This window comes from Vanellus vanellus, assembly GCF_965231255.1.
Source record: "Vanellus vanellus genome assembly, chromosome: 11".
Taxonomy (NCBI): Eukaryota; Metazoa; Chordata; class Aves; order Charadriiformes; family Charadriidae; genus Vanellus; species Vanellus vanellus.
The window spans coordinates 21,857,944-21,880,564 of record NC_138916.1 but is presented as its reverse complement, the minus strand read 5'-3'; the positions used below and the strand labels follow the sequence as shown (position 1 = coordinate 21,880,564).

Genomic DNA, 22,621 nt, shown 5'->3' with positions numbered 1-22,621 from the left:
TTAATTAAATAGTTTGAAGCAAAATTTTAGACAAAAGGGTCAGTAAAACTGAAGTCCACGTATCACTGAAGGACAAAACAGAGTTGTAAGCAACAATTTTAATTCCCGAAATAAATCAAACACATACAGGTCCTTTAGTGTTTTTTTTACAAAGGCTTTCCTAAAGGATTGAATTAATTTTGGGGTAGAACAGAAGAGGAGGACTGCTTGGCTGTGAGACTAAAAATCAAAGACAAAACCCACAAAATGCAGTACTAGCATTTGAGCGTATAACTTAAAAAGCACTGTGTCGTGTGAACAATCACTACCCATTACATCAAAAATATTATACATTTACTTCTTTCATCTCTTAACGTTATAAGATAGGTTGGGCAAATACCTGGCACCAAAAAATTGATGCATGATAGTTCCAATACGTTAAACAAAATGTACTATATTAGAACATTAATATTTAAAAATTTACGTCGACTTCTCGTCCAAATTCTGATGGCTTACCGCTTCCTAGAAATCCTGTTTACCCTTCTGGGAAAATGAGCAAATTACTGACTTCACCTTCTTTCACAGTATTCGAGGTGACTGAAACTTACTCCTAGCGGAGAGGTGAAGGAAAGGGTATTATTTGATATTGCATTCCAATTGCTGTAACAAACGAGTGTCACATTTTAGCAGAATCTCCCAGCAGTGTCATAAAGTGTGTCCCAGTCTTTCCAAACCCCTCTTGCAGGGGCTTCCTCCCCCCCAAATGTAACAAGTCACTCCAGCACCCGTCGGGTTTCAAACACCAGCAGAAATCTAACACTGACCTGAACGTAACCCCCGTGAGTCGTATGAGGAGCTAAAAGTTTATTCACCCTCTACTAATTATTAAGCTTGATTTCCCATTTGTAGAGTAACATTATTGTAAAATCTAACTATTGGCAGCACCTGCATTGCTGGGTTAGGTTCTAGAAGGAGCAATCCCAGGTGCTGCTGTATTTGCTATACATTTTAATTGAACAAGTGTAATATACAATTCATATTTGAACATTATGCCATCCAAGTCCACACAATGTCCATCAAATAAATCAACGGGATGTTGCAATAAAATACACGATCTGATTTATCTAATAGAGTTCCTCATCACGTATCACATCCAAGATAGATCCAATGCCTTTAGTATCAGACTGAAGCCAGAGGCAATCGTAAGGAAATAACCAAGTGCGCTTTATGCGGGCGAGCATTCTGACAGTATTTAATGGTTTGCAGCGTCTGCTTGTCGAGGCCAGCCTTCTTCCTCAACGCCAGAGTCATATTCTTCTTCAGATGAATCTTTAGTGGGAGCCCTATAATTAAAACGAACTGATCAGAAACTTTAGAAATTGAGGAAAAGAACGGAGGCATTTCCCATAGCTTTTGGTAAACGCGCCACCTGCAAAGCGCCCCAATGACAAATGTTCCGACAAGGATCCATCTGCTAAAACACCAACTCATCTGGGAGCGGTGCTGTGCAGATCTACGCTACTACCAGTATGCAGTCTCATTACTGAAAATCAAAAGGCTATTGAATTCAGTTAGGTCATTTGATTTCATCCGTAAATTTTACGTTTCCAGCACACACAAATGCTGCTGCTCTACAAAATCAGTGAAAGCAACCCTCACTGTAAGAGTAATACTCTTCCACGCCCTTTGAGACACTAGGTGTGCTGAGCCAAGCTTCAGCACAGACACAAGATCATTACAAAACACGTACCCTCAGTGGAGAAAGTTACTCAAAAAAGTTATCACAAAGTTATCACAGAGTTCCTAAATTTCAGGCCTGTGTTTTTAACCTGACCCATCCCCTCTCAATTCCATCCTTTGTTCACCAACATTTTTTTTTTTAAATCTAGATTTATCTAGTGCTATCAGCATTCCACCACATCATTACCATAATACAATCTTTACAACATTAATTTGATTATTTTAACAAGAGTTCAGCAAATCAATAGATGCTCCTTTGTGGCTCTCCACTGCTGCACGAGCAATGCAGAAGAAAACTGCAGCAGCCTGGAGCTTGCATTAAAAAACACCACCACCACAAAAAAAAAAAACAACCCCAAAACCCAAACAAACCCACCCACACTTCAGTGGCAGAAAGTAGAAGGAGGAAGCAAAAAGTTCCGTTTCAGAAATTTCAGTACAGTCACAATTAAACTTCAGATTTTTACTGTTAACTTACAAAGTTTATAATTTACTTCTATTTCTACAGGTAATACACACACACAAAAAGGCTTAAAGTAACTTCATGTGTAAGTTTATTTTAAAATTTCTATTTAAAAACTAAAGCAATACAAACCCAAAGTCTCTAGGACAGAATAGGCAGCCGTGTACAGTATACAGAGAATTGGATCCTTTTTAGGTTGTGTGCATGGTTTTAGGTTTATACATTTGTTCCTCTAGCAAACACCAGAATACCTGTCTAGCTGTGTTACTTGTCTGTTCTGATATTTCCATTATGGTTTTACCTAATGTATCCTGGCTCTTTTTTGCCTTCTACAACATCTTTGTCAACTTCCACGCATACAATGTCAGAATTGGGCACTTCAAACATGGGTTCCAGTAACAGCTTTTCCTACAAGAAAATAGAGGGAAAAAAAATATTTCTGTATGCCCCCTCTTCTACATAACAATATGGTTAGTAAGTGATTCTCCAAGCTAGAGAGACTTCTTGGAAGAACTCTGGATAGCCACAGTTTTAGGAAGAGACTTACTGTATCCACATAAGACCCAAAACTAAGTGAGGTTTTGAGTGAAAATTTTCATGATTATGTCTGTACGCACAAACATGGGTAGTTTCATTTACTCAATATAAGACTTAATTTACTCACCATTATAGATCGAAGACCTCTTGCACCAGTTTTTCTGTCCAGGGCCAGTCTGGCTATAGCCTTCAACGCATCTTCAGTTACATTTAATTCACACTACATAGAGAAAAATGGTAAATTTAGTTAATTATTTAATTTATAACTCAACAGGATTGAGTGTGACAGTGCAAGCATTACTGAAAATAACAAACAGTAGTGATTTACTTGTTACAGACCACAACGTTTAACATTTAAGATACATAAAGCTTCAACTACACTTCATTTTTTTGTATGTGTAAGCTCCAGTATTGACTATGTCCCTTTAACTACAACCCCTATAAGTACCTCTACAGTACATGAAGTGGCTCTTGATGCCTATTAGGCAAGGTCACGGATGTTCACTTGAATGTTAACATGAAGAGCAGCTCAACTACTTCCAGATTACTTGCCCCCCAAGGACAGTAATCCAATTTAAACCAGTCAGGCTTTAACAAGTTAGGAGTTAGCTTTTTTTTTTTTTCTCCACAGTGGAGAAGGGCACATGTAGGGGAAAGAAATGATTTCAACTGATATTTTAGATCACTTTAACATTGTATTTATAAACAAGAATATTGAAGAGTCGTCAAATAAAAATTCAAACCTTATCCATGCTGAATAGTGCCTGATATTGAGGAACCACAGCATTCCGTGGCTCAGTAAGAATCCGTACAAGGGTTTTCTCATCTAGGCTGTGCAGAGGAACCACAACAGGCAAACGTCCCACAAACTCAGGAATCATGCCAAACTCAATGAGATCTCTGGCTTCCACATGACGCAGCAAACGATCCTTTTCTTCAATATCTTCATGGGGATCAGACTCTCCACTTATATTAGCAAGATCAGCTGCTGCTGCAGCCCTTCTGCCTTTTCCCATATTAGATGGTGTCCCAAATCCTAGATACTGCAAAACAAGCATGTTATACTTACAGAACTATAACAGTTAAGTTTTCTTTATGTAACTAAATCATGTTCCATGTGCATTAAAAAAAAATCTGGAGTGACTGAAGATGTCATTACATATTAATTCAAGCTCACGAAATTACTTATAGTAATATTACACCCCTTGCACACAGTTTCTTATAACATTTAATTCCCTTGGTAAGGTATCAATACATCAGCCTAAGAGCAAAGTGTTTTTTTGTAAATAAAAAAGGTTAGTAACACGTCCTGATAAGTTTGCAAATACCAGTAACACTAAAAAGGGCTCTTCAGAAGTGAAGCAAATGCATGCAAGTATGTTTACATGAAAAGCTACGTGAATTATCACAAACAGTAATTTGGATTTCAGGCACTCCTCTCTGATGTTAGAAACAGGGTACACATTTTGTCAAAAAACTGCAGCCAGAAGAACCCCGTCCCCAAACATTAATATACAAAACAGTGAACTGCATGACCAGGTATTTTAAGATTATGACAGCTTTTAGCACTGTTTGCTCAAACTATCTGAATATCAACAGTAAACCCTTGGATATCAGTAGAAAAAAAAAAAAGCTTTTTCTCAGTTTCATACTTGGTACGCTGAAACTTAAAGAAATCCTACTATAACTGCTAGAACTGTTTCACATATTCTGTTTTTAAGAAACATAGGACATGACAACAATGTAAAACGTTAACCACTTAAGGATGCATAGCAAGCCTTCTACCAACAGCTTTCACCCACCCCGATTTTTTTTTTTCCTCCCTATTTGCATATGCTAAAAATTTCCCTGTGGAAACAGAGACCAGTGCAAGCTACTTAAACCTACTAACAATAGGCTTGTTCTTTGCTACCTTTCTTAGGCTTGACCTCAGGTTCCCAGATAACAGATGGAAAACCACTGCTCTACAAACAAACTTCGCAGGTTTACAAATACAGCAAGACCTTTAGGAGTCAGTACCGTGAACGGTAATTAAGATGATAATTTTTCAGTTCAAATACAGCCTGATGCACTCACTTTTTCGTTTTTCCTCCTGCTGATAATTCTGTCAAGACCATTAAAAGCACCAGAAGCTACAAAGAGGATGTTTGTTGTGTCAACCTGCACCGTTTCTCCACGTAGTTTACGAGAATTCTTTTCTGGAACATTTACTATTGTGCCTTCTAGTAATTTTAACAAGCCCTAAGAAGGAAAGAAGAAATAAGCAATATAAAATTCCACTGTGTAGCATCATATAAGAAGGCACGCCATACTGTGCTTACTTCTACAGATGTACGTACACGTTTTGCTCCCCTATGCCTTTATTGTAACAGTAAGCGTCTAAAGAAATCAGTTTTCCATACGAGACAATCCCACTCAAGGACAGACAAAAATCTCCCTTTAATGTGACTCCCATGCACATTATGAGCTGCACTTAGCAATAAGTTGCTTTAAGAGTTCTGTCAAAATGGAAGGCGTTATCTATTCTTGCCTACATTATGCAACTGGCTATCTGAATGCTGCAAAGACAGTTTTCAATTAAGATGTTTCTATGAAGCAGTCTCAAGTTGCTTTTGAGATATTTTTTTTAAATAAAGAAAGTAAAGAGGAAAGATGAGTGTTTCAAAGGTTAATAATTAAGGAGCTGCAGAACTATGACTGCATACACTCCTGTGCTGTTTGACATACGATAGGATGGTATGTAGACTTGATGGGCTGTTCGCTTGTGAAGTAAAAGTCACTGCACGGCAGTACTTACTTGTTGAACACCTTCTCCTCCGACATCCCGTAATTGATGAATACCAGGAACGCTGCCAATCTTATCTACTTCATCCAGAAAAACAATTCCTGCAGTTACAGAAAATGGCTTTAAAGGAAGCCTCCACTTTTTGAGAGAAGCAAGAACTTATACACAGGGAAGAACATAATTTAAGACAGCAGCAGTCTGTTCTACTTCCACACTGTAGATTGCAAAAATGTATGCAGTCTTGTCCAACTATGGACAAGAACAACAACTACAAGATATGCTTAGAGCTCTTTTCAGGTTTCTTATTTCTGATGTAAGAGGTTAAAATTCATGTATAGGCACCCAGAATATAAATTACAGAAATACCGGTGGTCTCAAAGTTTAGAGTACTTAGGCGAGATTAACACAGTCTACAAATGAACTTGAGGAAACATTGAAAAAGTTTACCTTGCTGAGCTTTTTCTACATTGTAGTTGGCATCTTGCAGGAGTTTCGCAATCACGGATTCAATGTCTTCACCAACATAGCCAGCTTGAGTCAAGGTAGTACAATCACAGATAGCAAAAGGTACATCTAGGCATTTAGCTAGAGTCTGAGCCAGCAAGGTTTTACCTGATAAAATAAAAACTGTAAGTTAAAACTACCATCCATTTCTGTAGAGCACACAAACCCAAATATTTACCACAGGATCATAATTACTGTTATTAGACATTTTGAATGATGCCAGCATGTTCATATACTCGTGTAAGAGTATTTTCCAAGGGAGATAGTTTTCCTAAACAGTTTTTTACATTGGCAAGCTGCATTTCTGAATTAGACTAACATTACACATTTGAGGCAGCTTGACACGCATATGGTATCACAAATAAAATGTCACACAATATAAAAACTGGAATACACGTGCTTGCATAGATTAGATTAAATAAATCAGTAGTCCTTTGCAGACACTCAGGGTGCAGTGCAAAGTCCAACTGCTCCTGCTTTGAAGTTGGGGAGAAACAGAATTAAAATATTATTTAGTGAATGTTCTCCCAAATAGGCTGCAAAATGTTCTACCTTCAGCACAAACACACCCACTTCTTATGAACATACAAATATAATTTCTCTTTTAGACCCCTTCCAGCTAATCTGTCCCAGAGACAAAGCAACAATTTCTAGCTGCAGCATCTCAGCTTGCCATCTAAAGCAGAGAAACTTTACATTTTTATTACAGCTTAGTGAAAGTTGCATCTTTTAATCAGTCAGTAAATATAAGCATTAAAAAAAAAAAACCAACCACAAAACCCCCACACAACTACACCTTCTTCCTTTTCAAGGTCATTTAGCTCAGCTTGTTACCATGACATGAAAGCACAAAAATCCCAGTTTGGAATTCAAAGTTTAGGTTTCTATAGACCTTGGAATAATTGGAATAATCACAAAAGAGGAAAAATCACTCATTACCATTCAATTCTAAGAGAAATCTGACACCTATAAACACATGCAGCTGTATACCTGATCCAGTTGGTCCAAGCAGCAAAATATTACTTTTTTCAAGTTTTATGTCATCATTGGGTGAATCTAGTACTTCTCCTCCCCGTTTTTCCTGAGGTATCTGCTGGTTCATTTGTTGCTGCATCGATGCTCCTAAAGCATTACCGTGTGGACTGATTCCAGCAATCTGCAGTAGTTCTGGAGAGAACAATAACAGTACTGTGTGAGCACTGGCAAGGTCTGCCGTTACCTTAAATACACAATAAAAGCCTCGTTCTGTTTTGTTCTGCAAACCTAGAATTCTGTCTGTACAGAAGTTTACAGACAGGACCGCAACAAAAATATGGCACAATTATTACAAAAACAGGAGTTCAAATCGTATTTTTGCACAAGCATATATTCGCATACATGAAAAGAATTTTCAATGGTACAGTGGATTATCTAAAAATATTCCTCTACATTAAAACCAAGAGAAGTTTTCAGTCCTTACAAATTAACTAATTTTAACTATAACTTTTTATATTTTTTAACACATGAGAAGAAATAAACCCAAACTCTTGATGTCTATGATGAAAAAGTACAAGAATTGGCATACTATAACAATTCCAGAAGCAACGCACAGGTCTACCCTCAAGACTTAAAAGACTTGTCTTAGTTCAGTTCTTACAGGTTTTGTCTCTACACGTGGATATGGAGATTGAACTGGATTTTCTTTTTGCAGAGCACTAGTTTTAATTGACTTACAGGGTAGAATTTTGAAGATTAAGAAAACTAGTTTGAAGAGGTGTAACTGGGATTAAAATCTGATCTACACTAAACTAAGGAAGAAGTTCAATACCAGTGAGACTTACTGTGGACTGAAAATAAACGTAACTGACATCACCTGGACAAAAAAACCCAACAGGCATTCTGAGGTTCAAGGTGATGGTGCCTTTTAAGAGTGTAAGTACCCTGCAGAAAACAGTTGCATAACCTCCTTTATTATCTCCCTCACATCAGATTCTGTATGGCATTACTAATATAATCACACCTCAGATCTCAGTAAAAAAAAAATAAAATTTAAAAATCCATTTCACTTGGTCTACTGAGAATATTGTATGGACAGATAATTATTTAACCAACTTCATAAAAGGTATTGTTACAGTTTATCTGCTTTCCCCCCAGATAAAGAGTCAAATCCTAATCACCTCTGTTAAAAACACACTCAATGCCGTCAATTAAATTTACTCGCAGAAGAAAATCAAACAGGATTTTACTCAGCATTTCAAAGTAGCGGTCGCTAAAGACTATTCTATATTAAAATCAAAAGAGTAGATATTGCAGAGGAGGACATGAGGAGAGAGTTCACTTACTTGTAAATCTGTACTCATCCTCCCGTCTTCTGATTTCTAATTCTAAGAGAGAGGATGAAAACAGTAATAAAAAATAAGTTTATAATATCTTATAAATTCTCTACCTCTTGCCCTCTTCTGAATACATCTCATCCCTGTGTACAAATGTATTTCTAACAGGAAATCACCGCATGAATTAGTTTTTATTGCTGTCAAAATTAACCCAAAACCCAACTTGCATGCTTGTAAAGTGACAGCAAGCTTTCCACTACTTAAAACAGTAACAATCTTTTATTTCTGATCAGATTTTAACTTTAAAACTGCTTACAGAAGGGGAAAAATGCAGTAATACAATTTTGTTTTAAAAAGACTTCCTTAAACTCTCACTTTTCTATCTGGGTGTTACAATGTAAGATTTCTCATATCTCAAAGTACTATCCCTTATAAACATTCACTGCCAGGCCACCATTTTATCTTCCTGTGGAGGGTGAGGAACTTCCCGCTGCCAGGTACACAACTGCTCTCCTACTGTTACCAGAATGGTGCTACTAATGTTCCCCCTCAGTTAAAATACTTCTTTACATAAATTCAAAAAACAAAGAAGATTTCTATTTGACTAGCATACTATTTTTTGCAAGACAGAACAAAACACCTTAAAAAAAAAAATCAAGGTAGACTTTGAATCAGACAGTAACTTAATCCTACTTCTAAAAATAAATTAGATCAACATAGCTACACACTTACTCAGTAGCAGAAGTACTGCCAAGAGTAACTCCAGCTACACCTGTTAGATATGGAACAATACTATGGTGACCAAGAGATGCTGCCAACGGCAGCAAGCGAGGTTAGAACACGAGCTATTCATCAAATGACCTATGCAAAATATTGTCTTCATGATCTGCATTGTTGCTCGCAGATTAAGCAGATTTACCGTTAAGCAGTAAATGAGATTAGAAAGAAAAATTTAGGAGGCTTACGTTATAAAGTTAAAAGAAAATACCTAACATGCGTCAGGAAAACACTTAACCCAGCAGGCAATACCCATGGCACCACAAACCTTCTGGACTACTATTTAAATAAGTCACAGAAGTTCACATACAGTGAAAATCAAATTTAATAGAAATTCTGTTAGATTATTTCAATTACAGAACATTTAGTGTCAAGGTAAAGCCTTTCTCAGGTTTCTTAAGTTAGGGCCCTGAAATTGTAAGCTTTATTTGACCAGAAAAATACCAAACATTGTACAAACCTCTTGGTGTTAAAGAAGTCTGCTTTTCAACTTCTGCTTGCTGTCTCAGGTTAGCTGGGATATTATTGTAGATTCTCTTGTAATGATTGTACACAGCAACCGAAAGCACCTTCTTGGCAAAACACTGACCAACAACGTATTTGTCGAGGTAGTTATAAATCTGAAAAATAACTCAACCTTAGTAACACTTCTATATCACCTTGCAGCAAAAATGAAAAAATAGCATATTGTGCCAAAGACAGACTTTCGTCTAAAACCACAAAGGAATTGAGAAATAGAAATTCAACATCTAAGATACAAAATATATTCCTGTTGATCAGTTTACTTAAAAAAAGTGGCACTTACAGAATTATATTGTGTTTGTCAGCTCTCCCATACAAATATTTAAACCCATTGTCATTTTCACCCAAATTTGTAAGAGGAACAGAAATTTCAAGACTATTTCATGTCTTATAAGAGGTCTATCCAGGAGCCACACGCAGCTTCAGAAATCATTACAGTCCACTAGGAACTGCGAGACACAATAAGCTCCCTCGCTATTCAGGAAAGGGAGACAAAATTACTTTGGACAGGTCACCCCAAAAGGCTAAATCAGCCACAGTTCTCACCCACAAACAGGCCAGTAAAAGGTTCAGCAACTACAGAAAGAACCCGCTAACATTAGGGTGCAGAATATGAGGCCATAGCAGGAAATAAAAGATGCTACAGTTGGGGACGGTTGAGGTCAGCCTCAGGGTCACGCAGAGAAAATGCAGGTACTGGACTTCAGTCACAAGACAAAGCCAGAGGAAAACAAGCCCAACTACTTTTATTGGATCTACTTGTTCCTTTTATCAGTGCTCTGCTGGGTCACATAGCTCTCAAAGGTTTAATCTTCAGCTAATCGTCTTTCTCGTCTGTTGCTCTATCACAGAAGACCATTGCACACCTGATGCAGATTAAGAAGTAAAGCATTTCACCATGCTGTAATAGAAAGAAACACTGGGGCGAAATTAACAACCATACCTTTTTCGGTGGAGGCGGCGGCTTCTGCTGGAATGCCAACTTCACAGCTTCTGCTGCTGACTCGGGCTCTTTAATGATGCTCTTTTTTGTGTCTGCCTCTGACAGTACAACAAAAAAATGGTGACACTTTTCACACTTCACAAAACGGGTGGAAGCTGCAGAAAAGGTAAAACAAAATGGTAAGAGGAACTGCCTAGACAGCATTCATTCAACTGCCTTGTGTTCATCATATACAGCACAAGCACCTGTAAGACAGCACAGCCACCTCTGCATTTATACAACATTTCCCCTTGGTTCACCTTAGAAGCTTTAAAAGCAATTACTGGACTATGAAATTTGAGACAGAGGGAATGCAATTTGCCCAAAAAGTCACAACACATAGCAGCAACCAAACAAGGGATTAAAAAAGCAATCCAGATCCTGCTTATTCAGTAGCACTACACTTCGAAGAGGAAACTTTGCAACTCTCAGAGATGCAAATTTTATGAGGGCTTTTCACTCCACAGGAATTGTTCCCAACTCTCAAATTAGCAGGCAAAAAAAAAAATAATTGTGGTTAGGGACAGACTACTCTAAAGTGCAGTGAAGCAATTACTGTATCAAAGATAGCATGCAGCAGGTTCAGGAAAGGACAGCTGTGACAGCTCCCGCTCTCTGCATCCCACCGGCTGTGGAACACTACGGAGGATGCTCGAATCACCTAAGCCCAGGACACAGAGTGCAGCAGGGTCACACAAACGGCTCAGGTCAACAAGTGGCAGCTGTGGTATGCAGCTGTTGATCAGGACTTTGATGTTTTAAAAATCTTCTGCTTATTTATTTTTACTATCAAGAGTAAAACAAATTTCTTTCAAATTCCAAAAGCCAAATCCTCCTACCACTGAGTTTGTGAACCACGTCTCAAGAAACCATGCTATTTGCAAAGACTGATTTCAAAAGCCTGCAAACTGGAACTTGCACTATTTTTTTCCTCCTTCGGAAAAGCAAAGTTGAAATAACCAAAAATAGTAGAGAAAAAAAAATTTGTAATTCAAAATAGATCGTTTCTGACCATATTGGTATGCTATTAAATGCAAATCATGTGCAACAGGACTGACTTAAAGTAAGTATATTAGTAAAAGTATTAAATTAAAAGCAAAGTAAACATAGCAAAGCTACTGTATGAAAAACTTCAATGTCAAAACTTCTGAAATCATAAGAAGCTTTTAGAAAATGGCTTGAACACTGTAGTACCAGCTGATTTTAATACCAGCCTCTAGCAATAAACAAGCTGCTTATTTATAACTTGTTGTTGCTTCCCACAGAGCTGGCATCAGCAAAAGAGGAGTGGGGTTCTTTTTTTAATATTAACACGCCTTATGACTGGATAGGTAAGACCAGCATATTATTTTAGTAATATCGCACATAATACTGTGACAATCACAGCTTTAATAACTCTACTCCAAAGAAAAGGTGTATAACAGCTGGAAAGTTCTCCTGGCAACGTACAAAATTACTGTTATCTGCTTGATGGGAATGCAATAGAGAACTACTTGCATGCACCCACACCTCTTACATGAATATTATTTAGCAACAATATTGTAGGGGAAAAAAAAAACACCCAAACTTTCTCTCAATACTCACTCAAAACACCTCTGATACTCTTAATGTCTACAGTGCAATGAGGCTGTTGCCATTCCTTATGCAATGCTAATAGTCAGCTTTATTAGGATGGAACAGCCACGACAATACTTGCTCCCTTTACAGATCCACAGCAATAGTTAAAGAAATAGAAAAATCAAGACCAAGCTATAAGAATACTACTGTGCATCTTTAAAACATAATTCCCTGGAAATAATTATTGTGCAGAGCATACTCTTATCTATTATTCCAAGCAGCACAGAGGAAGGTTATTAGAGATGTTCCTGATTTTCAGCAAGACTGATAGGGTCCGTGGTTACAGAGAAACTCTGACATATGGGGTGCCTTGGGGAGGAGATTCTGTTATCAAAACACAGCTGTGAAACTAGCCAGTTTCTATCATCTACACAGCAGTGGGGGAAAAAGTATCAACGGGCGTTTTAACAGAACAAAAAAGTTTGCGAAGTTTGTTCTGAAATACAAGGAATCAAGTTTAAATACTGCTATCTCCCATAATAATGAAATTGAGCATTCAAAATTGCAAGCAACTTTGCTATTCTTAAATACTGGGATGTCTTCATATGTTCTTTTAGCAAATACATAAAAGCACAGCAAAGACCCTTCATGTCAAATTACCTCACTGTCATTAAGATGCGTGCAAATATTTACAGTGTGGTAAAATGCAAGTCAAGTGTTGGTTTTGATTCAGGCAACATTACCACAGAGACTGCATTTGCAAAGAGATTTCTGAAGTCGATACAAGCTGACCTTGCCAAAGAGAAACACCGGGTTTTTACAGTACGTACAGGAAGCCAAAACAATCGGAGGATTAATCTTAAAAACACTTGTAGGATTGACATAATCATAGGATGGTTTAGGTTGGAAGGGACCTTAAAGATCATCTAGTTCAAACCCACCTGCCATGGGCTACTATTAAACTGCTATAAGGTAAAAAGACATCAGGGAAAAGAGAGCAGGGAAGCTTCTTGCCTATCAAGTATGTACGGTAGCAGGGAAGTCTTGCTTTGGAGGATGGGAGCAAACCTGATGGCATCAGGTGGAGACAGTAAAAGCAGTGCGTAGTTGAGGCTTCTTATGTCAATCGGCTTTAACGCTACTGGATTTCACTCTACATCAGAGGCTCACATCTTACTTCACTGATCATAAAACTCTCCTTACAGTGTCTCGCAAGCCAAACCAATACAGGAACTGCCGAGAAAGTGTGTCGAAGCTAAATTCCTTTTGGTTTGTGTCACTTTCTTCCTTAATTGTTAATTACTGGAGAGCCAGAGCTAAGCAAGTCCTTGTGCAAGATTTGCAGACACAAAGCGAAGCCTGTTAAAAACAAACTCCACTGGACAACCAGCCTGTCACACTACCACTCAATGGCTAACTACAAATTAATTTACTAGTAAATGTGGCTTTTATTCAGCATTTTGTTTCCCTACTCCTCTCAAAATGACTGAAAAAAAAATGTAATATTCAAAAGCTGAAGTAAATGCTAATTGCTTATTTTCCTTTGGCTTTAGATATTTACTTAATTTTCTGTAATTCAAACCAGAATTGAGTGAATTCGTCATTTTTCATCACTAAGTAACTCCAAAGGCTTATCTGAAAAATCAAGTTACAACACATCAAATACAACCTGCAACCCATCCATTTTGGCAGAACTGGACAGATATTTTTCTGTATTAGATTTTGGGTTTTAAAATATTTTTTAAGATAACTAGAACTTAGCTCTTCTGTTGTCCAGCTGCTTTACATTCTACAATTTGGCTGGGAAGCACCGTGCTCAAATTAACAGACTGAACCAGAAAGACACGGGTCCAGAGAAAACTTGACCACGACTCACAGAAATTAGAGCAATTACAATCTTTGGTTTCATTTTTTGAAGTTGCCAATTAATAAAAAACTGATGACTGTAGTTCTCAAGATGAACAAAAAAAATTGCGCTCTACTCTGTTATCTGGTGTTGCTACGCTTAGTTTGAACTCGTAACAGACTTCACTTAAAGGCTGTAAAACCCTAAAGCCTCAGAGTAGAACGTGCAAGGATGAGAAAAGTAGATACATTTGATAATTCACAAGCAGACTTGCTTGTATTTTGACTTTCAAGCTGCTGACAAATCTGACCAGCTGGCAACACTGTTCTTATAAGTAAAAAGCAGGTTTCCAGTCCCAAGCTGTTTACAGCACCTGTGCCATTTGGATGCCACAGTTCAAGTGCGGTATCACTGCTTGTGAATTTGAGATTGTATATACCAGACATTTTCTCCCATAACGCTAGTATGAATGAATCCTCTTCCTAAGCAAGTTTCCAAACATGCTTAAAGATTTCTAGCGACACTGACAATATGGAAAATCACATCTCTGCTTTCCAGGGGTACACAGTGACTGTTCTACTCTGGGACAATGCCTGAACGGTATTTCCAGATAAAAGCACAAATTCCCGTAACAAGGGGAGAAAACACAGCAGTGAAGTGAGAGAGTTTCAAAATGTCTCTGTCTACACATGAATCATCTGATAAGAAGGTAAATGAGGTTAAAAATCCTTCCACTGTTTTCAACCACACCTAGTCCAGGGAGAGGCCAACGTATTGAACACCACATAGGATTGTATTTCTAGTTCTATGGACTAGTGCCAGATTTTTCAGAAAACCTTGTTGCCTATAGTTCCAAACAAACACACACAAAAAAGTTTATTATTTCTGGAAAAAAATAGCACCTGAGGACTGATCCTTTTATCCAACATAAATAAATATATTGTTATTATAGAATTGTCTTGCGATTCATGATGTTTGATCATTTTTAATAAACAGTATTTTACATGAGTAGCAGAAAATAGCACATCTGCTCATTATTTTCACCAACTGCAATATTAATAACTGTTGAACAAGTTTATGCTGACCTTGTCTTAAGCTTCTTAGTGCACAAGTCTGATTATGACTTGATACCTCCTCCTCGAGCCCCACCAACTGACAATGGGTATTTGCTTTCTGACAACTATTCTCTAGGCTGGTCTCATTAGCACTGAAATAAGGAGAAACGGCTGCAAGTCTCATAGAACGTAAAGCATAACTGCCATTAATCTGGACTGTAATTCAAAAAAGGCTGCTTTTGCTGCTGTACACCAGGCATCTGATACATTTTGGATTTTCTATTTGGACTTTCCTGCCTCCTATTTGGAATCTGTTATGGACCTAACATCACCATAAAGGACAATCCCAGTAAGCCACCTGTCACATAATTACTCCTCTACTGGGTAAGCACTTTGGTTACAGCGCATGCAGGATTAAAGTTTTATTATTTAGTAAACAAATGACAGACATCACAAACATATATATATAAATATATGTGTATATACAATACATAATGGACAGAAAGAAGTATCAGTAGTTAAAGCAGTATTGTTTATGTGAGCATCTCTTCCAACTGCACAAAATGTAATGAACTATTCTAAAACTGCATATTCACAGTTGTGGTCCAAATTCCACTACTATATTCTGCTCCACCACACACCATAGGAAGTTACACAAACATATTCACAGAGACAACACGTGCTTAGGCAAACATGGCCAAACTAAGCATAACAAAATTTTTGACATTGTACAATTAGGTAGGCTAAAACTTAGACTATGTTAGATCACAAATATAATCACGTCTGTGTCTATTTAAAAAAGAAAGTATTCATTAAAACTTACACACAAAGGTCTCCACGTGTGTGCATAAGTCACCACACTTTGGGCAGCGCAGCTGGTTCCCTCCTTTCCCAGAGCTTCCAGAGCTTGACTTTTTACCACCCCCCTCACCGACAGACTTCTAAAAAAGATTTCCAGACAATTAGCCCCAAACAACGGAGCTGTTACATTAAGCATTTAGCAGTGTGTTTATCGAATCCAGTAATGCGAATATTGCAATAGATGAATGATGAAATAACTACTGTCAAGGATTTTGTAAAGGCTTTAAAAACTTAGAGCAACACAATATGAACATTTTGAAGCATGCACACATCTGCACTTCCCCAGGTCTGCCAATTTTGGATGCCCATGGAAGAGGCATCCCATATCTACATTAGAACTGCTTGACTAGCACTAGAACAGTAACAAGCTGAACAGCGTCAAGCATGTTTTAATAGTGTATTCCAACATAATTTATTCTAACCCCAGAGAAGAAAACAAATCATACTTATAGAGAGAGTAATTTCATTATCGCAACTGTGTTGATTCTAAGGGTTTCTGAAGCCACAACTCTTCTCGCATCCTTGACAGATGTAGCTATGCTGGCAGATGGCTGTAGGGTAGATAATGGCCTATAAAACAAGCATCTCAGAAATTGCTTGAAAATATTTTATTTTTTACTTCTAAGGCAGAGTTACCTGACAGAAACCTACCTGTCTTTGCATTACCCCATTTAGTGGTGTCCAAGGTTAACATTTTTTAAATCTACATCCATTCTATGCCCTTTGTACTTTATTTCCTAAATTATAATAGCTTTTATTATTAATCAAAGATCTCTCTTCCCTTTTGTAGATAGTTCCCTATTTTTTTAAGCTTTGCTTGCTCACTCATTTCCCCTCCTAACCCTTCTCAAGGTAAAAAAAGGGTATTAAAATTTTTTACCTTCATTTTTTTTTTTTTTTTAAACAAGTTTAATCTTCAAAACACACTTGGGTCATCTGGACAGTTCCTCAGATGTCACAACACGCCATACTAAGGTTAAGTTATTGCCTGTGAACTCTCAAAATCTTACTTGCTGACTAAAGAGCAGTTTTATTCTCAGGTAATCATTCATCTGAAGAAGCTGTTTATTAACTATAATTATAGAGAAAGACTGGGATGAAAATAGATTACGGTTTAGTAACAAGAATAAAGCTAGTCTCCTCAAGCTTGTCTTGCTTAATACAACTACCAAATCAGCACTGAAAACAAAAACATTTTAAAACGTACTTACTTTAAAAAAAAAACTACTTGGGAGTAGCAGGCTTTTGAAGAATAGTTCCAATTACTACTCCTTCCTGAGACCCGGGAACCTGTTGTGGATTTATAACATTCTACAAAGTTTTCAAGTGCCCCTTTACGCTAGGCAAAAAGATTTATAGAACTGGGAAAAGCATTATGAAATATTTATAAGGTTTGTCTGCTAACATATTCACAACACAACGTATTTTTTCTTCATTGTCACTTGTAGCATTTTGAAGGATCAGAAATGCCAAGAGTTAGCTAAAATTTCAAGAAGATTCTAATTTTAACTAAGGAAAAAATCTGTTAAAACATTTAAGAAACGTTTCACGTAAACTATCGAAAAACCTAATGCATCAAGGTTACCTTGCTTCCGTCTCCAGAACCATCCTTGCTTGCACCATCCTTTGAAGCAAAATATGCTGGTGTTTCTGAGAAATTTCTAAGAGGAATTCGTCTAAGAGCACAAGTTTCAAAAGTCCCAAGTTTTCCTAAAACAGGGATGCGTGTACGACCACAAGTAATACCTAAAAACAAATCAAAACATGAAAATAAAAAATTAGTTTAATGAACTATTACATCGTTGGGAAAAGTCTGCTGATACTGCAGTCAGATAACAGAGCTACCTCGTCAGCACCTGACTGTGATGCATTTTGGTTGTCACTATATGCTGAATGCACACAACTTCAATACGCAGCTTCATACTTTCATCCAACTCTTTAGGGACATCGCTAAAGAACCAAGGCAATGTTTTCCAGATGTGTAATATGTTCAAAATGCAGTATTTATGTATGCGTTAATTAGCTAAATTCTGGATGTCAATTAAAAATACTCCAGTTCTAATCCTGATGCCACCAAACTCCAGAACTGATTTACATTAAACAGAGCTCAAAGGTTTCAGCAACAGAACTCAACTCTGAGCATCCAAATCTCAGCTATCCAAAATAAATTAGTTCCACCATCTTAGTGTTCATCTCATTAAAATCTGCCTGGATTGTCCAAAAATGACCCAGAAGTAATTCTATGTTCTCTAATGGCAGACAATTCATAGTCCTATTGTGTCATGAAATAGGGAACATCCAGGTTATGAAACCGATCCTCAGAACGATAAATACAATCAACATCCAGCATTTGTTGTGAAATCATTCAACCCCTGAAGTAAAAGACTGACCTTTGAAGTGTCTCCTTATTATGCAAAAATTACTAAAGAAGTGTCTCACGATCACAGACTGCACGTCTGGACTTGGCTTTCACTTGTGAACACTACTCCAGGAATTTGACGAAACATGACAAAAAAAGTTGTCCTGAGAAAAACTGAAAGGTAAGTGTCATATTCGGCACATGCTGACAGACAGGTACAAATAAATTCAGTGTAATCTTAACTTTGTTGAAATAGCTTATTGTCAACATGAAAAAAAAAAAAAAACTCATGGAGAAACTAAACAGACTTTTCCTCCTCTTGCAACAGCGGGTAAGATTACATTTCATGACTGGGTATGATATGTATAAACATATGCCATGCTTGTGATTTCAACATCTCTCAACATAGACAACAGCCTGGAATCCGTATCTCTCATTTGAAGTGACCATTTACTCACTTGCTTTATGTTTTTTGATAAAAATTCTGTGACTTACCAACAGAAGATTTATATAGCAACAGTGACAATTAAAAACTTGCTGATAATACATGTTTTTATTGTTAGAGAGATGAGAGAATCCTACAGAAGACTCCAAAAACTCTTCTAAAAAAGAATAAAAACAGTAAGAATGGCAAGAGGAGTACAGATCATTTGCTCTGAAAGAGTTTATGACAACTCAGACCTGGAATCTTAATTGAAAGAGGACATTTAAGAAAATTCACCTTGCTACTATGACAGGAAAACAGACAAAAAAAGAAGAAAAGCATTATGGATGAGCCTAAATTTACCAGGAAAACTCTGACAGGCTTCTGTGAAGTCACAACAAAGATGACAGGGTCAAATGAGTTTTTAAGTTGTTTTATTAACTTATATGATGCTCAAGATTCCCGAACTTGAAGATGACTTGCAGTTATGTCAAAAATAACTAAAAATGTAATATTAAAAAAAATCTGTAATAGCATTACTTCTGCCTGTAAATGTGAGGGAGGAATAATGATCAATGTGCTTTCCAGTTTTAAATTCCTCTGTTGAGTGCCACTGCAATACAGCAGAACACTTTATACATAGGACAAACTATGAAAATATCACAGTAAACTTAAAAATACTGGCTCATTTTCACAAGCAGTTGTGTTCCTTCAACTGAATCTGCAGAGAACTCTGAAGACGACATGCGCCAAATGCATTTGTCAGCAGAGAATAAGCTGTGGTGAGTGTTTACAATGCAATAGCTCTTCTGCGTTAATTCCCTGTCTTGGGGGGCTTATTCCTCATAGATGGTTCCTTTACTGAGATTTATTTTATCACTTCTAAAGGGAATTGAGAAAAGATCCCTTAACAATATTAAAAAAATAACAAGCCACCTCACCTTCCCTGAACAAAACCTGAATTCACACAACTCTCCTGCAATACAGGGAGATTTGGTCTGTGGAGAAAGGACGGAGCACTAATGCAGAAACTCAAACATTTTACCACTAAGCACTGCACGTGGACAAAAGATCACTGATTTTAATTCAAAATGCCACTGTGACATAGAAAATACACTGAAAACTGTATTGGATGAACTATGAAACTATACACAGTGCCGAGTGCTGAGCCAGTTAAGTGCCATGTTACCAATGTCAACATCCATTGATCAGGAACATTGCAGCTGTGGGGCTTCACCTCCAGCATTTGACGGGACACTGGCAGCAGATCCAGGCAAGCCAGCAGCATTACACCCACACTGTAATGCTTTTGTTGCTGTTAAATTCACTCTCACAAAAGTCTTAGCTGCCCAGCCTGCTGGGAACATTAAACTCACCCTGCTACATGTGCTGAACTCTAAAGCATGTAGATAGGCTAAACCAGAAAAGAAGAAAATCATATTACTGCTACATCAGCTCGTGGCTAAACACAAAAAGCCTTGCCCCTGTGCTTATCAAGAGTGGTATTTTTTTGACAAAATAGCTTTGTACAATTAAAGAATGAAGTGGTAAGAAAGTTATCGCAACTACTTTCTTGCATAAACAAGCCCAGAGGCAGATCTTTGGAAGAAATCAACATTCCAGCCCAACGCCTGGCAACCTGCACCAAACGATCCAGATTCTGATAAATGTTCAAATATGCAACAGCTGGCTAGCACAGCAGTATTCTCTCACACACACAACTGGCAGTCAGGGCACGGGTGGTTTTTTGAAACAACAAATTTAAAGGATGTGTACTTAACATAAGAATGTTGGTGGCAGCAACAGCGTCTATTCAGGGTGTTCAAATTAGCGCATTAAGAAATAATGGGAGGCTCCTTTACACCTTATTAACCTTTAATTGATACTTGAGGAAAGAAATATTGACTTTTGGGCCAAGCTTCAATATCTTGGAAGAATCTACTGCCCGAGGAAGTGACAGCGAGACTGTGACTAAAGAAAAGTCTCCTCTCTGTCCTACACAACGCCTCATCGACTAGACTGATCCATGCACTCTAAATACTCTCAAGTTTGTACCAACGAGCAATAGCAAACAAAGTACCTCACACAAGACATTATCTGTTACAACAACAAAAATACACAAAATAATATTTTTCTTTAAAAGAAATGCATAAAATAATCTCATTACTCTGTATCTGTGGTTTAGTCTCATTTGTTGTTTTACATATCCATTTTAAATCTTAGTTCTTACAAAAACCCCACAAATTTTAAAAAGGATAATTCTGAAGTTAACTCAGAATGTTACTTGCCTTAAAGCTTATTGTTTCAGTAGGTTTATGTGAGGCCAGACAGGCTGGAGTTGAAAGTACTTGTTTAAATCTTTCAGCACAGGTGATGTCAGATATGTAAATGTAAAGTCAACTGCAACGAGTTAACTCATCTCTTGAAGGCAATAAATCATCTCTGACTCGTCAGGCTATCGCTGTTGATCATTCAAAATCTTGTTGCAAATGTGGTAACAGCAGAGACCTTCACAATTTGGGGGTGGTCCCCCTTTTACCAAAAGCAGCACATGGAACGTTAACTCTCACTAACCACAAGAACATGATGAAAAGGCCGAAAGCAGTAAAACAGTAACAGCCTTACTCCGCTTCAACTTCTAGTAAGTGGTCTGCACAGCCTCGCCCTTCTACCAATTTGGAAATAATTACTTTTTGCTGACTGACTCGAAGTCTTTATGAAAAATATTTCAGGTTTAGGTTGTAAAAAAAGGCAGCCTTTTAATCAGTCAGCTAGTTAAGCTCACTCAGGAGCACTGCAGGGTAACACAGACTGGACGACTGCTGCTGAAAATCACTCCCGTTGAAACAAACTCTGTTCTCGCATTACACTTCCCAAAAGATATTCCAGTGCGGGCTACATTTCCAGAGCTTTGCACCATGTAATACTGCCCTGAATCCTGACACGCCACCGGCCGTCCCCTCACACCACCCAGGGTGACATTAGCAAAAGATTAACGGAAAAAAATGAAAAAGGCCGAAGCAGCCACCCGTTGCCTAACCGAAGCCCTTATCGCAGCGCCGCAGCACGGAACTCCCCAGGCAGGCCGGCTGCCGACGGGCCGCGGCAGGACTCGTCCCCCTGCCCCAGGGAGCGCCTCCGGAGCGCCGCTGCTCCCCGTCACACCGCTCCGCCGGTGCCCCGGCAGGCCCCGCTCTCGAGAACCCCCGGCAGCGGCGGGCTGGAGGGGCGCGGAGTAGTGACAGCCCTGCGCCGGCCGACGGGAACGGGGTTTTCCCCTCAGGGAGGCGGCGGGGAGCGGAAGGGGCCGCCGCGCTCGGGCCCCGGGACGGAGGGCCCGGCCCGGCCGCGGAGCAGCGTCGGGCCAGCAGACGGCGAGGGGAGGACGGCGGTTACCTCTCCGCGCGGAAGGCAGCGTGGAGCCCAGGAGGCGGGCGGCGGCAGCGCAGCTGTGGCAGGCGGACATGGTGCGGCCGCGGGCCCGGCCCGCTCCCCCCCGCCGCCGACTAGGCCTCGCTGGCGGCGCCGCTCCGCGCCCCACCCGCGCCGTAAACACCCCCTCCTCCCCCTGCCGCCTCAGTGACGGCAGCGCGCCGCCGCCCGGCGTCACCGCGCACACGCCGCGAACTACCGCTCCCAGCGGGCAGCACGCGGAGCGCTGCGCCCAATACTCTGCCGGCGCCCGCGCGAGGCCTCATGGGAGATGTAGGCCTAGGGGGAGAAGGGAGGCCGCCCACCCCGCCGCAGTGCATCATGGGAAATGCAGTCCCGGCAGCGGCAGGCCCCAAAGGGCTTTCCGCGCCTCCTCTCGCCACACAATTTCCGCGAGTCCTGCCGTTTAATTCCGCCTCCTAAACACAACAACAAGAAAAATGTTCCCAAAAAAGATCCCAGAAATGATTGGAAAAAAACCCAAAC

General features: G+C 39.0%; 1 protein-coding gene across 2 annotated transcripts; it reads right to left on the bottom strand.

The window, feature by feature from the left end:
- Nucleotides 1-83: 83 nt before the first annotated feature.
- CLPX (caseinolytic mitochondrial matrix peptidase chaperone subunit X) lies at nucleotides 84-22,230 on the bottom strand. Of its 2 annotated transcripts, XM_082488763.1 has the most exons (14): nucleotides 22,100-22,230; nucleotides 17,506-17,666; nucleotides 15,883-16,000; nucleotides 10,563-10,717; nucleotides 9,558-9,717; nucleotides 8,330-8,371; nucleotides 6,999-7,175; nucleotides 5,952-6,116; nucleotides 5,517-5,605; nucleotides 4,796-4,960; nucleotides 3,463-3,762; nucleotides 2,847-2,939; nucleotides 2,484-2,590; nucleotides 84-1,322 (listed from the first exon to the last, which is right to left on the bottom strand). In XM_082488763.1, exons 1-14 carry the CDS (start codon nucleotides 22,167-22,169, stop codon nucleotides 1,232-1,234), a joined length of 1,893 nt encoding a protein of 630 aa, XP_082344889.1. In that variant the 5' UTR covers nucleotides 22,170-22,230; the 3' UTR covers nucleotides 84-1,231. The 2 variants fall into 2 exon arrangements, with proteins under 2 accessions (XP_082344889.1, XP_082344890.1); XM_082488764.1 differs by lacking the exon at nucleotides 8,330-8,371.
- Nucleotides 22,231-22,621: the final 391 nt, after the last annotated feature.

Coding starts and splice junctions, on each gene's coding strand:
- CLPX (XM_082488763.1), bottom strand. CDS start 22,169: ATGTCCGCCTGCCACAGCTGCGCTGCCGCCGCCCGCCTCCTGGGCTCC. Junction 10,718..15,882: donor ACACGTGGAGACCTTTGTGT/GTAAGTTTTAAT, acceptor CCTTTTCTGCAG/CTTCCACCCGTTTTGTGAAG. Junction 4,961..5,516: donor GAGGAGAAGGTGTTCAACAA/GTAAGTACTGCC, acceptor TTTCCTTCTTAG/GGCTTGTTAAAATTACTAGA.